The 15,089-nt window shown below is 33.9% G+C and overlaps 1 protein-coding gene across 25 annotated transcripts in view; it reads left to right on the forward strand.

The window, feature by feature from the left end:
* Positions 1–15,089, forward strand: part of ARB2A (ARB2 cotranscriptional regulator A) — a 413,754-nt gene that overhangs the window by 83,320 nt on the left and 315,345 nt on the right. For all 25 annotated transcript variants that reach the window (XM_072791456.1, XM_072791470.1, XM_072791354.1 and 22 more), the window contains one exon: positions 14,920–14,985. In XM_072791456.1, coding sequence (XP_072647557.1) covers positions 14,920–14,985 — 66 coding nt within the window. The remainder of the gene's footprint in view (positions 1–14,919; positions 14,986–15,089) is intronic.

Raw genomic sequence — 15,089 nt, forward strand, 5'->3', positions numbered from 1 at the left:
CCACTCAAAAATTGCCTTCAGACAGGAGGTCAAGCTACTTATGAAGCTCATCTCCTTTATTTTCTTTCTCTTGGGGATCACAGATCTATACCATCTATTTCCCCACTGTTTGAAAAAATTTAATATGTTTCAAACAGTTGTCTGTTTATACCAAGAAGGCAAATCTAAATACCAGTAATTCCCACTGTGACTGGAGGTTGAAATCTAACCTTTTTTTTCTTTTAGTGGTAGAAATAGGATAGGAGGAAATTTGTTTTCTTCTTTTCCCTCAATGAGAGTGAATATGAAAGAGAGTATCTCTTGACTTGAGATAAGATAGCCCATCTTTCTTAGAATAGTGTTTCCTAGTAAAATCTACATGATTATGCTCAATAGAATTGTCTTCTTTTCTAGACTTTCTTGTGAAATTGTTAAAACTCTCTGTGTGGGAAAGTAAAGGGAGATTGGTGAAAATAGTATCGTTTTTATTCCTACTATCGCTGTAGGGAGTAGTTACCTTTTTTTGAACAAAGATACAGCGGCATAGTGTTAATCCATAATGTAGTTGCTGATATTATCTTAGTTTTACAAATTACTTGAAGCTTTCAAATGGCATAGGAAAGGCTACTCTGAGTTTAACGTACCTGTTTTTGTGGGTTTTTTTGTGTTTTTTGTTGTGTTTTGCTAACTACAGTGTAGTCTTATTTTTTGTGAGTGCTTTTTGTTCAGTCTAGTAAATAATTTATACCAAATTTATTTGCTTATGTGGTATTTGGTGTGTAGTTTGTTTTTCTGGGTTTCTCATACCTGTTATTAAACTGTATTATTCTATGTATGAACTGTAATGTGTTTACTTAAGATTGCTGATAAAAGTTGGCACAAATTCATTCAAATATGTCTATTTTTATAAATATCTACTTAACAGAGTGACAAGGACTTAGGAAAAGATCATGCAAAGTTAGTGGGCCTCTTTACCCAAATGACACAGTGATCATTTTGTCCTCAGTACCTGAGTGTAAGAATCATGGAATCTTTATTCTTGTTCTTGAAACATAGACAGTTGATAGTATTAAGAGAAGCAGGGAAAATTGGGTTCTACTCTTTTATCTCAAATCATCTGAGTATGCCTAATATTAAAACTAAAATCATATAATTTGTATAGCCAGGAAATGAATCTAGAGCTCTGCTTTTTATAATGTACATCTCAGAAAAGATGTGGATCAGAACAATTTTCCCTTTTGTACCCAGTGCATTACTTATTGTGGAAACTTCTGTAGGCTCCAGATGATAATGCTTAGGCCAAGGATTCTTAATGCAAAGGGATAGGACTGACTGGGCAGGGTCTGTGAACCTCATGGTTATAAACATTATACCTTTCTTCTACTAACCTCTAAACTAAATGTCCATTTATTATAAATGTAGGCATAAAAATAGTATTAGCAGTCTTTGGACTTTATTGGCTTTGTGACTAGAAAATGCAGTATATCATATAAGTTCAGAAAAAAGATTCTAGGGCAGGCTGGGTGGTTCAGCAGTTTAGCGCCACCTTTGGCCCAGGGCATAATCCTGGAGATCAGGGATCAAGTCCCACATGGAGCTCCCTGCATGGAGCCTGCTTCTCCTTCTGCCTGTGTCTCTGCCTCTCTCTCTCTGTGTCTCTCATGAATAAATAAATAAAATCTGAAAAAAAAAAAAAAAGAAAGAAAATAGATTCTAGATTTCAGGGCAGGTGGAATGCCTACCCTGAATCCAGTTTGAATCCAGAATCTAAGACTTATTTAGCTATGTGACCATGGGCAGGTTACAAAACCATTTAAATGTTTTGGTTTCCTACTTTATTGTATAGAGTTGTGAAGATTAAAGAGTAAAGACTTATATATTTTTTTTTAATTTTTATTTATTTATGATAGTCACAGAGAGAGAGAGAGAGGCAGAGACACAGGCAGAGGGAGAAGCAGGCTCCATGCACCGGGAGCCCGATGTGGGATTCGATCCCGGGTCTCCAGGATCGCGCCCTGGGCCAAAGGCAGGCGCAAAACCGCTGCGCCACCCAGGGATCCCAAAGAGTAAAGACTTATTAATGGAATTTATTTTAGTGTGAGTGTTATGCATATGTTTGCTATTATTATTACTATTATTCAAAAAATATTTTATGTCCTTTACATGGGTTAGGCCCTAGACGTTCAGCCTGAGACAAATATGTATAGTTTGAAAGCTCAAAATCTAATGGCAAAGACAGATTCTGGAAAGGATGTCATTAACGATCTAAGTGTTAGGAAGGAGTATTGCAAGGTTTTTAGCTATGTCTTGTAGGTAGATTGAAGACTAGGCAAGGAAGATGTTAAAACTGAATAAGCTAAGAATGGGAAGAGGATTCCAGGCAAACCAACAGTGTTTCCAAAGGCTGTGAGCTGGAAAAGATCCTGATAGATCTGAGAATTCAAAAGAAAGTCATTGTGGCTACACAAGACAAAAAAAAAAAAATGAAGAAATAGAATGGTATAAATGAAACTTGAGAAGTAGGCAGGGGCCAGATCTAGCAGGTCATTGCACAATTTAAGGATTGGGGTCTTAAACTAATAGTACTAGGAATTTATCATATTTGTGTTTTTAAATGAGTAGTAGGCCTGCTAACAGGAGGTAGGATTTGAAGGAAGTAGGTATTAAGTATAGCAGAAGGAGGCTACAGAAGCAATCTAAGGAAGAGATAATTACCTGTTGATAGAGTACAGTGGACTAGAATGGTGATAGTAGACATGAGAAAATGTGAAATTCCACTATTTGTTTGAGGGACTTGATGAGTGATTTTAAGTAGAGGATAAAGTAGAGAGTAAAGACATTTAGGCTTCTGGCTTGAGAAGTTAGGTGGATGGGGGTGCCATTTGCGGTGTTGATGAACGTGCCAGAGGAAAATAGGTATCTAAAACATGTATAGATAGATATATTTACTTTGAACACTCAGTTTGAGGTGCCCGTTAAATCTCTAGGAGGAGATATCAGTAGTTAGTTGGATACATTCACAAATCTGTTGCTTTGGTAAGCTGTTTAAGAATCTGGTTATTGGAGAAAAGATGGCATAAAATAAGGAGGACTCTTCTTTAGAAGAGGTAAAAGGAAAATGTTAGAGCATCTGAGCTGAAGCTCATCTAAATGAAGGACAGCTGGGTATACAGACTAGAACTCCAGGGAATGCTAATGGAAGGTTGGAGGAATGAATTTTATTTCAATGATATGCTGAAAAAGCAGTTACTTCAAAAGACTAAAGATTAAAATGTACCCACTGACAGTGAAGTATAAAAGCTTTTAAGAGGAAAAATAAGGATGAGATGGAGACAATTTTAGTGAAATTTAAGAAGTAGTTCTGACTTAAGAGGACACGCACCTGGGGTAAATGTGCTTAGTTCTAATTAAACAACTCACTGCCATTCCATAGTCCCTTTAATGTAAAGGTGCAAGAGGAACCCTTTTAGGTTTAGACAAACTAACATTATTGAATAATATTAAACTTTAATTATTAAGAAATTGTGGGGTTTTCTTTTTTTCCTCCTTTTTTTCCCTTGGCCCTTCTTCCTCCATCTCCCTCCTCTCCAATCTTCCCTCCCTCCCTCCCTCCCTCCTTTCCTAGGAGGGAGCTAGGATGGAATGTAGAGTTTGGATAAATGGGACATTAAGAGGGGGAAAAATGTTGCTTTTTAAATAGGTGACTTACTGAGTAGATCTTTATTTTAAATGATTCTGAGTCCCAATATAATACAGTTGGCCCTTGAATAACACAGGTTTGAACTGTGCAGGTTTACCACAGATTTTTTTCAGTAAATACCTTACACTAAATGTATTTTCCCTTCGTTATGATTTTCTTTTCTCTAGCATAATTATTGTAAGAATATATATATATTTATATACAAAACATGTAACATACAAAATGTGTATTTAACTGACTGTTTATGTTATTTATTGGTAAAGCTTCTAGTCAATACTAGGCTATTATTAGTTTTGAGGGAGTTAGAAATTATATGCAGAGTTTTAAGTGTGCTGTATTACTTACAGTTCTTGAAACTGAAAAACCACATGTTTGCAAGCACTATCAATTGTTTTTCATTCACTTATTAGTCATATATTGGCCATCTACAATGTGGTTGATGCTACAATAAGGTAGGATATATTTCTTGCTTTTTAAAGTGCTCACTTCAGTGGGCAAATGAGAATGTGAGATAATCAGTATGGAACACTAAATGTCATAAGAAAGTTAGAATTCATTGGCAGGATAAGTGAATAAGTAGGAGGTAGCATTTCAACGGAGTTTTGGGGAATTAGAGAATAATGGGGGAACTTAAGAGAATTTTAGAATTTTAGGTGGGAGATAAACACAGACTCAAACTTAGCAAACTCTAAGACTTATTCCAATGACTCCTTGATTTTGACAAGCAATAATGGATGAAAATTATACCTATAGAGTATACTTGTGGCCTTGTCATAACATTTCAAGAAATTAAAATATTTTAATGAAAGCAAAATTGTTGTTAGCCTATTTGTCATCTGCCACATTTCAATTGAAATTCTTGTGAAAATAGATGCAGTGTCAGTAACACCTGAAGTAGGAATATGAACAATTTGGGAAATTTTAAAATAGGGTTTTGTTTGGATATAATTTTACATTTGCAGAAAAGTTGTGTGATTATAAAGAATCATGGATATTATATAATTTTTTTCTGAACCATTTGAGAGTATGTTGAAAGCATTATACCCTTTTACCACCAGTACATTTGTGTGTATTTTCTAAGAAGAAAAACATTCTCTTGATAGGTACATTAAAATCATCAGAATCAGAAAATTTTATATTGATTTAATATAATACAGTCTACAAGCCTCATTTAAATTTTGCTAATGGTCACACAAAGTACTTAACAGCTAATACTCTTCAAGTCCAAGATCATATCCAGGTTCACACACTGCATTTAATTGTCTTGTCCCCTTATTCTCTTTTAATCTGGAATCATTCTTTAGCTTTCCTTTATATTTCTTGATAGTGACATTTTTTGAGGAGTTCAGGATATATGTAGAATGACTCTCAATTTGAGTTTGTCATATGTGTTCTTATGATTACATTCAGGTTATACATTTTTAACTGAAGTACCCGAGAAGTAACTTCTTGTCCTTAATGCATGATATCAAGAGTATATGATTTTGAATGAATGAATGAATGGTCAATAGTATTGTAGTAGCTTTTTATATGGTGACAGACTGTAAGTCTGGTGCACATTTCATGATACATATACATGTTGAATCACTATGTTGTATACTTAACACTAGTATTATATATCAACTGTATTTAAGTTTCAAAAAAAAAAGAGTACATTTTTGGTTTGCTCTGATATTGGAGATGGCTGTTAAATCCTACCATATATTATTATTATTTTTCTCTTTATAATTAGTGAATATTTTGGGGGCAGATACTTGAGATTGTGTTCTTTACAGAACTTTGACCTATTAATTTTAGCATCCATTGATGTTTCTTTAATTCTATCATGTCTTCTATATATCTTGGTTGGTATTCTACCTAAGAAACAGGGGTCTTTCTCTTTTTGTTTTTTAACTTTCTTCATTCAGTTGTTTATATCATTATGGACCCATAGATTCTTATTCTATTCAGTGAGCTGTATACTATTTTTCTGCCATCATTTTTATGCCTAAATTATCCTAGATTTGACCAGAAGAATTCTTGTCAAGCATTTTTTTGTGTTCTTTTAGCATTTATTCATCACCATTTCAGAATTTTCTTATTTTTTGGTACACCCCCCACACACACCTTTTTTCAGATTTGTAGTTTCTATGCTCCAAGCCCTGAATCAATCTTTTCTCTTAGAATCTTTTGTTCCTCCTAATAGAGAATGGGCATGTAAAACCTAAGTCCCTGAATCAACCGTCTCTCCAATGAGTTCTGGTTACTTTTACTGGGAAGGTATTTACAAATGTCTGTATATATGTAAACACTATATACACACCACGATCTGTGCATTGGTGGCACTGTCATTGCTTCTAGACCCCCAGCAAAAAGGGTTCATGTCTGTGCATGTACATATGTATTGTATTCATAGTTTTTATTCTCTGTAGTAGGCAAATATGGAAATTAATAAAATATAGATGTATATAGAGATAAATATGTGTGTATTGCATGAGTGCATATACACTCATGTAGATATATATCTGTATCCATCTTACCTATATAGATGGATATGTGTATTTTGAAATACTTATTGAAATATATGAGGAATATATACACACATTGACACACAAGTATATATGCATGTACCATTACTAAAAAGAAATTTTTAACTAATCAAAGCTCAGATGAGGCCCTGAGACAAAATAAGAGCTACAGGTGATTTCTTTCTACTAAGTTCTTATTGCATTCTCCAAATCACAGCCTGAAAAACTGAAGGGAGATGACTTTCCTTAAGGTGACCAAGACTCTCCTATCTACTTGCTTGGTCAGTTACATAAAACTGTTGATTTATGCTCCTACCACTGTAAAGTGACTTGGTGTTTGGATGCATGTCTGAGGATGTAGAAATAGCAATTAAGAAAGAATTAAGGCTAGAAGGGCTGTAGGAGTGACATGCTCTGGGAACTATAGTATTTTTTTTAAGAATTTATTTATTTTTTAATGAGAGAGACAGAGAGAGGCAGAGACATAGACAGAGGCAGAGAGAGAAACAGGCTCCATGCAGGGAGCTCAATGCAGGACTCAATCCCAGGTCGACAGGATCACGTCTTGGGCTGAAGGCAGACGCTCAACCGCTGAGCCACCCGGGTGTTCCAGAACTATGGTATTTCATTCAGTGTTTCTGACAGTGGGAGTATTTTAGATGTGCAGGTTATCCGGTAGTAAAGTTCACTCTCATAATAACATGAGCTAGCTTTGGAATCAGCCATGCTGAATTTTAGCTGCAGTAGTTTTGCAAATAAACAGCAAAATAAAATACTATAAAATGCCCCAAATTAAACAGTATCTTATTCATTATTGGCCACTCTTTTTCACCTTAAAATGTAAGGAGACCGTGTATATTGTATTAAATATTTTAGTCTGAAATTTATGAGATTGAGAAATCCTCAGAATTGTAGGATAAATTAATAATCAGTTGAGTTACAGGATTCTCTTTTAGGTTTGTTTCTATTATTTCAGTAATGAATATTTAGTAAAAGTTAAAAATCAACAAAACTCTATTGAGCACCTATTCCATTTGCTTTGGTTTGAAGTACAGTTAAGTTCAAACAATACATTCTCAAGGAATGTCATCAAGTAGAGGAAATAAGACTAAGAGAGACATTATTCTGAACTGGTAAAATATTCGGGAAGTACATTGAGTCCTCAAGAAGATTAATAAAACAAAATCTACAACTAAACCAGATAGTGAAATCTGCAGTCAATAAAAGACATAGGGAATTCTGTAAAAGATACCAGAGAATGAAACTTGATTACCTCCAAGCTCAATTAGACTGATTGCAGAAGTATTAATTACAACCATGGAAACCAAAAAACACCAGAGAAAATAACTTGATCCAGAATTAATGCCCAAATAAAACTTCATTGTTCAGCCCTGAAAGTAAAACTTAAACTGTGTGAATGTTCCTAACATTCTCTTTTGGGGATAACATGTCATTGCTCAGACCTAAACTCACCTCCCAAAAATTGTACTTTGTTTGAAGACAAAATGAGTAAGACTGGTTTCTTAAGTGCCATGGATTTTAAAATTTTTTAAAATTTTTTTCCTATTTTTATTCTTTTTAGTTGATGAACACACATCTTCACTGTGGCCTCTTCTCTCCCTTTAATTGTGGTGTTTGTTCTATCAGTCTTCAGGTTGATTGATTTCTGGGATATTTAGGATGATCTGATAGTTATCTAATTGTGTTCATGGGACTATACAAGCCTAGGGTTCTCCTATCCTGCTGCCGTCTTTCTCAAAACACCCCTGCCATGGAGTTTTTTAAATGCTATTTTTATTAATAAGTTAAGTGGAGCTGAATAACACAAAATAGATAGAATTTAGTATGGATTGGATTAAAAGCAACAGTCTGTCTCCAAAATATCAAATTTCCACTATGGTAAAAACCTCATAATATCAAACTTTGTTTACATTTGTGATACATTTATGAATCAGACTTCTTTTTTTTTTTAAAAGATTTATTTTTATTTATTTATTTATGATAGAGAGAGAGAGAGAGAGGCAGAGATGCAGGCAGAGGGAGAAGCAGGCTCCATGCGGGGAGCCCGACGCGGGACTCGATCCCGGAACTCCAGGATCGCGCCTTGGGCCAAAGGCAGGCGCGAAACCGCTGAGCCACCCAGGGATCCCCATGAATCAGACTTCTATACTGACTCCTCTTGGTTTATTTGTGAAATCAGAGCTTACTAAGCAAATGAATAATATTAAATAATATTAAAAGGAGATCCTTAGGTAGAATTGTTTTCAACTCTTCTATAAATATCTCTTTAATAAAAAAATACCATGTACATAATTTAAGCAGAGAACTGTTAGTAAACCGTTGCTTTACTACATTAAAATTTACTACATTAAAACATTTTAATATTCCTATTTTACCAATTCAGGTAGGTAATTTATTTAGTTTAATTTCTGAGATCTTTTTTCTTTGATTGCAGGAGGCATAGAATTTCATAGATACAGTTAAATCTTTCAGAATTTTTCTTTCAGTTTAGTTTGTTTACCTATACACCCCAAATTAGGATAGTCTTAACATTTATTCTCTTTAGGCATAGAAATGACTAACAATTTATGAATTTTGTTGGTTTGCGTTTTGAGCTAAAGTTCTCACTCTCCTAATAGGTCCAATAGAGAAGTTTGTATCTTACATTGTTGATAAAGTTGTAAAATAAAAATTATTGATGTATGTCAATCGGGCCAAATGTAGTTTGTTGCTAATGAGAGGATCTTCTTCAGAGTAAGAAAGCATGGAAGGTTTACAAAGTAGTAGTAAAATGAGCTTTATTTTTCATTTAATTAAAATATTTATATTAACTCTTTTATCTATCCAGTCATGTCTCTTGTCATATATGTCTTGTCATTTCATTCATTTCTCAAATCCAGTTCCAAAAGGGTCTGAAGTACTTTCTGAGAGCCTTCTTAGTGTCACCTTCTCCCCTGCAATCACCTTAAATTTTAATCTGCCAGAATAATTTCAATGTTTTTGTAGGAGTAAAGGACATTAGTGTTCACTTCTTATTTAATTAAGGAACAGAAATAATGCAGAAATATATGAAATACATGATAAGCACACAGCAGTTGCTCAGTAAATGTCTAAAGCAAATTTATTGCAGAGTGAACATACCCCTTCTGTTGGAAGTACTCCACTGAGAACTGATTTTTTTAGCAGACTCATTTTCTTCATTCTGTAGTCTATTTCTTTGATCATCCCTCCTCAATTTATTAATTTTTTTTTTAATTCCCGGATGCCTGAGTGGCTCAGTGGTTGAGTGTCTGCCTTCGGCTCAGGGTGTGATCCTGGTCCAGGGATCGAGTCCTGCATGGGGCTCCCTGCGTGGAGCCTGCTTTGCCTGTGTCTCTGCTTCTCTGTGTGTCTCTCATGAATAAATAAAAACAATCTTAAAAAATATATTTTTTTTCTTTAATTCCTAGATTGAGAAACCGAGTTAGAAAAAAGCTTAGTTAGACTCTAATTCCTTAGAGGGCATTATTCTATTGGTAGCCAAGGGCTCTATCTCTTGAATATATAATCTCAAAATTACTTTCCTATCTCTTCCGTTGTGGTTTCATTAAAAGAAATCCAGGAAAATCATCAGCAGTTATTTACTTTCCAGTGTTTCTTTCAAAAAAAAAAAAAAAAGAAAAAAAAGATACTGTTTCACAGGTAGTACAAATACTTTATAACAGAGCATTCTCAGTTTCTACCTCCCATAACTTATAACCTTGCTTTCATTTATTTTATTTTTCTATAAGCTATAATCACAAAATACATTGTTGTTATTGGAGTTCGATTTGCCAACATATAGTGTAATACTTAGTGCTCATCCTGTCAACCAAATCTCTGACCTATATATATAATCTTCCTTCTCTCTGAATAATTTCTTAAATAATTTCTACAATTTTTTGCAAAAAATTTCCCCAACTTTTCTTTTCTTTTCTTTTTTTTCTTTTTTTTTTTGTCTGACACTGTCTTTATTTCTCTCACTTTTGAAGGATGATTTTCCTGGGTACATAATATTAGATTGGCGGTTTTTTTCTTTCAGCACTGAATATTTCAGTCCACTATTTTCTTGATTGCGTTTTTTCTAAGAGTGTGATGTAATTCTTATTTTCCTCTGTAATTAAATTCCAACACAACCCCAACTTCTCCAAATCCCCCTTGTCCCTCGTCTGGCTTCTTTTCAGATTTTCTCTTTGTATTTGGTTTTGTGCAGTTTTAATATGATAAAGTTAGGTATTGATTTTGGTATTTATCCTACTTTGAATTCTCTGTCCTGCTTGGGTGTGTGGTTTTGTATGTCATTAACTTTGGGAAATTTTCAGTCATTATTACTTGATATATAGTTCCTGTCTCTTTCTTCTTATGGTATTCACATTCTATGCATGTTATACCTGTTAAAATTGTCCCAGAATTCTCAGTTATTCTGTTCCATTTTTGCATTCTTTTTTTCTCTTTACATTTCTGTTTTGGATGTGTCTATTGGCATATTTTGAAACTCTAATTTTCCCCCCCTTGGCCATGTCCGTTCTCCTGATGCATATATCAAAGGCCTTCTTTATTTTTGTTACATGTTTTTGATTTAGCATTTCCTTTTGATTCATTCTCAAATTTTCATCTCCTCTCTGCTTACATACTTACCTGTTCTTTTGTATTGTCTAATAAATTCCAATAAATTCTTTGACATGTTAATCATAGTTGTTTTAAATTCCAAGTCTGATATTTATTTCCAAGTTCTTTGCCATACATGAGTCTGGTTCTCATGCTTGATTTATCTTTTCAGACTGTTTCATTTTTGTCTTTTTAGTATAGCCTGGTAATTTTTGTTGAAAGCTGGACACAATATTTTGGAAGAAAAGGAACTTCAATAGATGGGTCATTAGTTTCAGGTTTTATGTTTATATGGCTAGAAGTTAGGCTGTGTTTACTATTTGCTATACCTCTGGTGTCCAAGGCTAAAATTTTTTCTGTGTTTAGTTTTGTCTCTCTCATTGTCTTTGAGTTTTCCTAGACACCTTAAATAGGATGTGAGTCTATAGTTCTTTGCTGTAATTCCCTTTTATTTTACAGGAACCCTAAAGGTGTGGTGGTAATGTGGGGAGGTGTGGGAAGAAATGTTCTATGCACGTATCTCTAGATCTCATTCTTTTAGTGAACCCAAATTGGGCATTTCCCTTCCCTCATGTCAGATAAGCTCTGGTAAAATAACTTCTCTTATGGGCAGGCCTTATTAAGAAGGACAGAAAGATCTAGAATATTTCAAAATGATTACTTTTCCCCTTCCACTGCTGGAAGCAGTAAAGGATTTTTCTTTTGTCTTCACACTGAAAACCTAGTGGGACTCATGAAAAATAAAATCAGCAGACGTTTGGGAGATCTCTTTAAGGCTGTACCTCCTATTAATTTTTAATTCTTAAGCTAGTCCATACTGAGCCTGAGCAGTTAATCAATTACAGTGTAAGGTGTTCCTTCCACAGTACTGGCTTCAACCTACAACTTCCACACACACACGGCTTTTACTCTAAGCCCTGATTCTCTGTATCTGCATGTTTCTCCAGTTTTCAGGATACTAGTTTGCTCTGTGACCTCTGATAGATTCTCTGATAGATTTGAGAAGAGTTGTTGATTTTTAATTTGTTCAGTGTTTTTCTTTTTGTGAGGATGAGAGTGACTGCTTCCAAGCTCATTTTATATGTTGGACAAGATACTGGAAGTGTATGTATTTATTAAAATGAAGATTTCACTTTAGAGCATGTTTAGTCTCTGAAGCTTTGTATGAACTTCCCCAGAAACAATGTTTCCAGTGAATATTTGAACACCGATGACATTTGGACAAAGATTTTTTTAATCTCCTTTTGAAATTATCATTTATTGATTTTTTTCTGAATGCAAAGTACAGTCTCATGCAAGCAAGAAGGCAGTGAATGAATCCTTGATGCTTTCTTTCTAAACCTTGATTCGCCAATTCGAAAAGATCTTTTGAAAATCTGAAATACTTATCTCCCTCAAAACATGTAGATAGGATGAATAGTGAGGAGAATTTGTGTACGAGTCTTAACTCCCTTCAGTGTGCCAGGTATTATTCATTGTGGCTACAACAAAGAGCAAAGGTGGGATACCCAAATTATAATGTTGTAAGGCTAGCCAGGTAACAGAAAGATAAATGAAATGAAACCCATAAATTACATGATGCTTATTCAGTCATGTCCAGAGAAGTATGAAGTGGGACATTTCATCTTATCTTGGTAGGATTGAGATGAGGCATGAAAAGTTGCTTGAAACAGTTGACATGTGACAGGGGCTAAAGAGAACATTCAAGGCAGACAAAATTGCCTAAGAGATAGAGGATTTAGTCTATGGTTGCTTTTATTCTGCAGGCATGAATTAGAATGACAAACTGGGCACGTTACATAGTGTTTCTCCAACGCTCTACTGATGTATGGTTTTATTATTTGTTTTGATATTTTGTGAAGACACTTGCCCTATATTGTATTTTGAAACCAAATGTAAGCAGGTTTTGAATTGTTTTCTATTATCCTGTAGTGTGAAAGCTGAAAATTAACTGTAATATTTTATTTCATATGACTTAAGGTATGAACTGCCAAAATAGTTTAAATTTTTAATTCCCAAATTATGTCTCTGGAGTATTTGCTTAGTGGTAGAATTCACTTGGGTTTGAATTAAGTTTGATTGGTTTTATTATTGCTTTAAACATAGGGATATTTTATGATTTCATAGGTAATAGGAAATTTTCAGAAATGATAAGCCACTCATTTTAGCTAATCTCATTTAGTTAGGTCATTTTTCTTGAAGTGGCAGGCCATTATATAACTTCATACATATTTTGTCTGATCCTACATATTTTTAGTTTATTTTTTCAGGTTTATAGTACCACTACCTTCAGGTGAGGGTATAATGAACATAATTTTAATTACTACATTAAGATATAGGAATACTATTTGATTAATAACTATTAGATTATTACCTTGTTTTAGTGTAGTGTTGTAGCATTTGAAATTACCATTGCTAGCCAAGGTAAAGCTATTCTAGCATGCATCATACTCTTTCTAAAATGAATGAATACATAAACATAGAAGAAAGAATTTGGGCGTCCTTAAAGAAAGCAGAATAGAGAATCTCTTTTAGATTACAGAATACAGCATCAAAACAGTTGACATCCTAATATTCTTTTAAAAATTCACCTTATGATTTTGTTTCATAAAATTTGACTTTCAATTATGTTGCTGCTAAAATTATTCTTTGAAATATTTGCATAGATAATTAAAGACATTTTTGGAGGGAGCAACACTCCTTAAATTGACAATTAAAATCTACTAAATCATTGCTTTTACTTGGTATCATTTTCCTCACTCTCTTTGCTTTCCTTCATAGAAGGAGTGCATTATCTTTCTAGTTTTGTTGTAACAAATTGCCATAAGCTCAATGGCTTAAAGCCACATAAATATATTATCTCACAATTCAGTAGGTCACAAGTCCAGTATGACTGTTACCTGACTGAAATCAAGAAATGCACAGGCTATGTTCCTTTTTGGAGATCCTAGGAGAGAACCTTTTGCTGCTTATTGGAGTTGTTTGCAGAATTCAGTTCCTTGTAAATACAGGACTGAGGACTTGTTTTCTTACTGGTTATTAAAGGGTGATTCCACCTTTTAGAGGCTTTTAGAGAAACCACATTTCTTGGTTTACATCTCTTTCCTCCATCTTTAAAACCAGCAATGACCATTCAAGGTCATTGTACTTTGCATCCCTTTGTTCTTCTGTGATCTCCCAGTTTTAAAGTTAAAGGATTGGGTTGGGCCAGTTTGGATAATCCAGGATAATCTCCCCATGTCTGGTCCTTAACCTTAATCATACCTTCATAATTCCTTTTACCTTATAACATATGAGTAGGTTCCAGGAATCAGAATGTGGACATCTTTGGGGAACTGTATTTTGGCCTGCTACAAACAATAATACTAATTGGTGCCTGGCTTTACTGGATTAATTTTCCTTTTTAATACTGACTTTTTCCTCCTTGATTCAGTAAATACAAAAGAGGTGTTAGGATTCAGTCAAGATAGTACTTTATGAGGTACAGTTCCTTTCTGGACATCATAGGGGAAAACAGATTCTAGAAACACTGAAAAAAGAAAATATGGTTCCAGAATACTGCTTTGAAAAAACAGGAAGTCCTTGTATATTTTTGCAAGTTTATATTGCCCTTATTTTTAGTTTTAAAGTTTGTAGTTATTCACATAGCAGCAGGAAGTAAGCCACAGTCTCCTAATTTAGTATTAAAACATTTCAGTTATAAAATAAATAAATATAAGGAATATAGTGTACAACATGATGACTAAAATTAACACTGCTGTAGGATACATAGAAAAGTTTTGAAGAGAATAAATCCTGACATTTCCCATCACAAGGAGAAATTTCTTTCCTTTTTTACTTTTTTCTTGCTTTTTGTTTTATCTACATAAGAAGATGGATGTTAGCTGAACCTGTTGTAATCATCTCACAGTATATGTAATTGAAATTATCATGCTGTAATGCCTGAAAATTATACAGTGACGTATGTCAATTATTTCTCAATAAAACTGGAGGAGGGAGAAACACGCAAAGATAGAGAAATATTCAGAGCAATAACATAATAATTTATGTGAATTTTGATAATGGATGACATTATATCTTAATGTGTTATTTTTTTCCCCCACCTAGATTATCACGAAGTATGTATATGAGCTCTTGGAAAAGGACTGTAATTTGAAAAAAATCTCTATCCCAGTAAGTCCAGTTTTTTAAAATGATTAAATTTCCAAATGAAATAGTTTTCAATTCAGAAGAAAATGTTTATATTACTTTAACTGTGATAAGTACATTAAGGTCCT

Source organism: Canis lupus, chromosome 2, assembly GCF_048164855.1.
Source record: "Canis lupus baileyi chromosome 2, mCanLup2.hap1, whole genome shotgun sequence".
Lineage (NCBI taxonomy): Eukaryota > Metazoa > Chordata > Mammalia > Carnivora > Canidae > Canis > Canis lupus.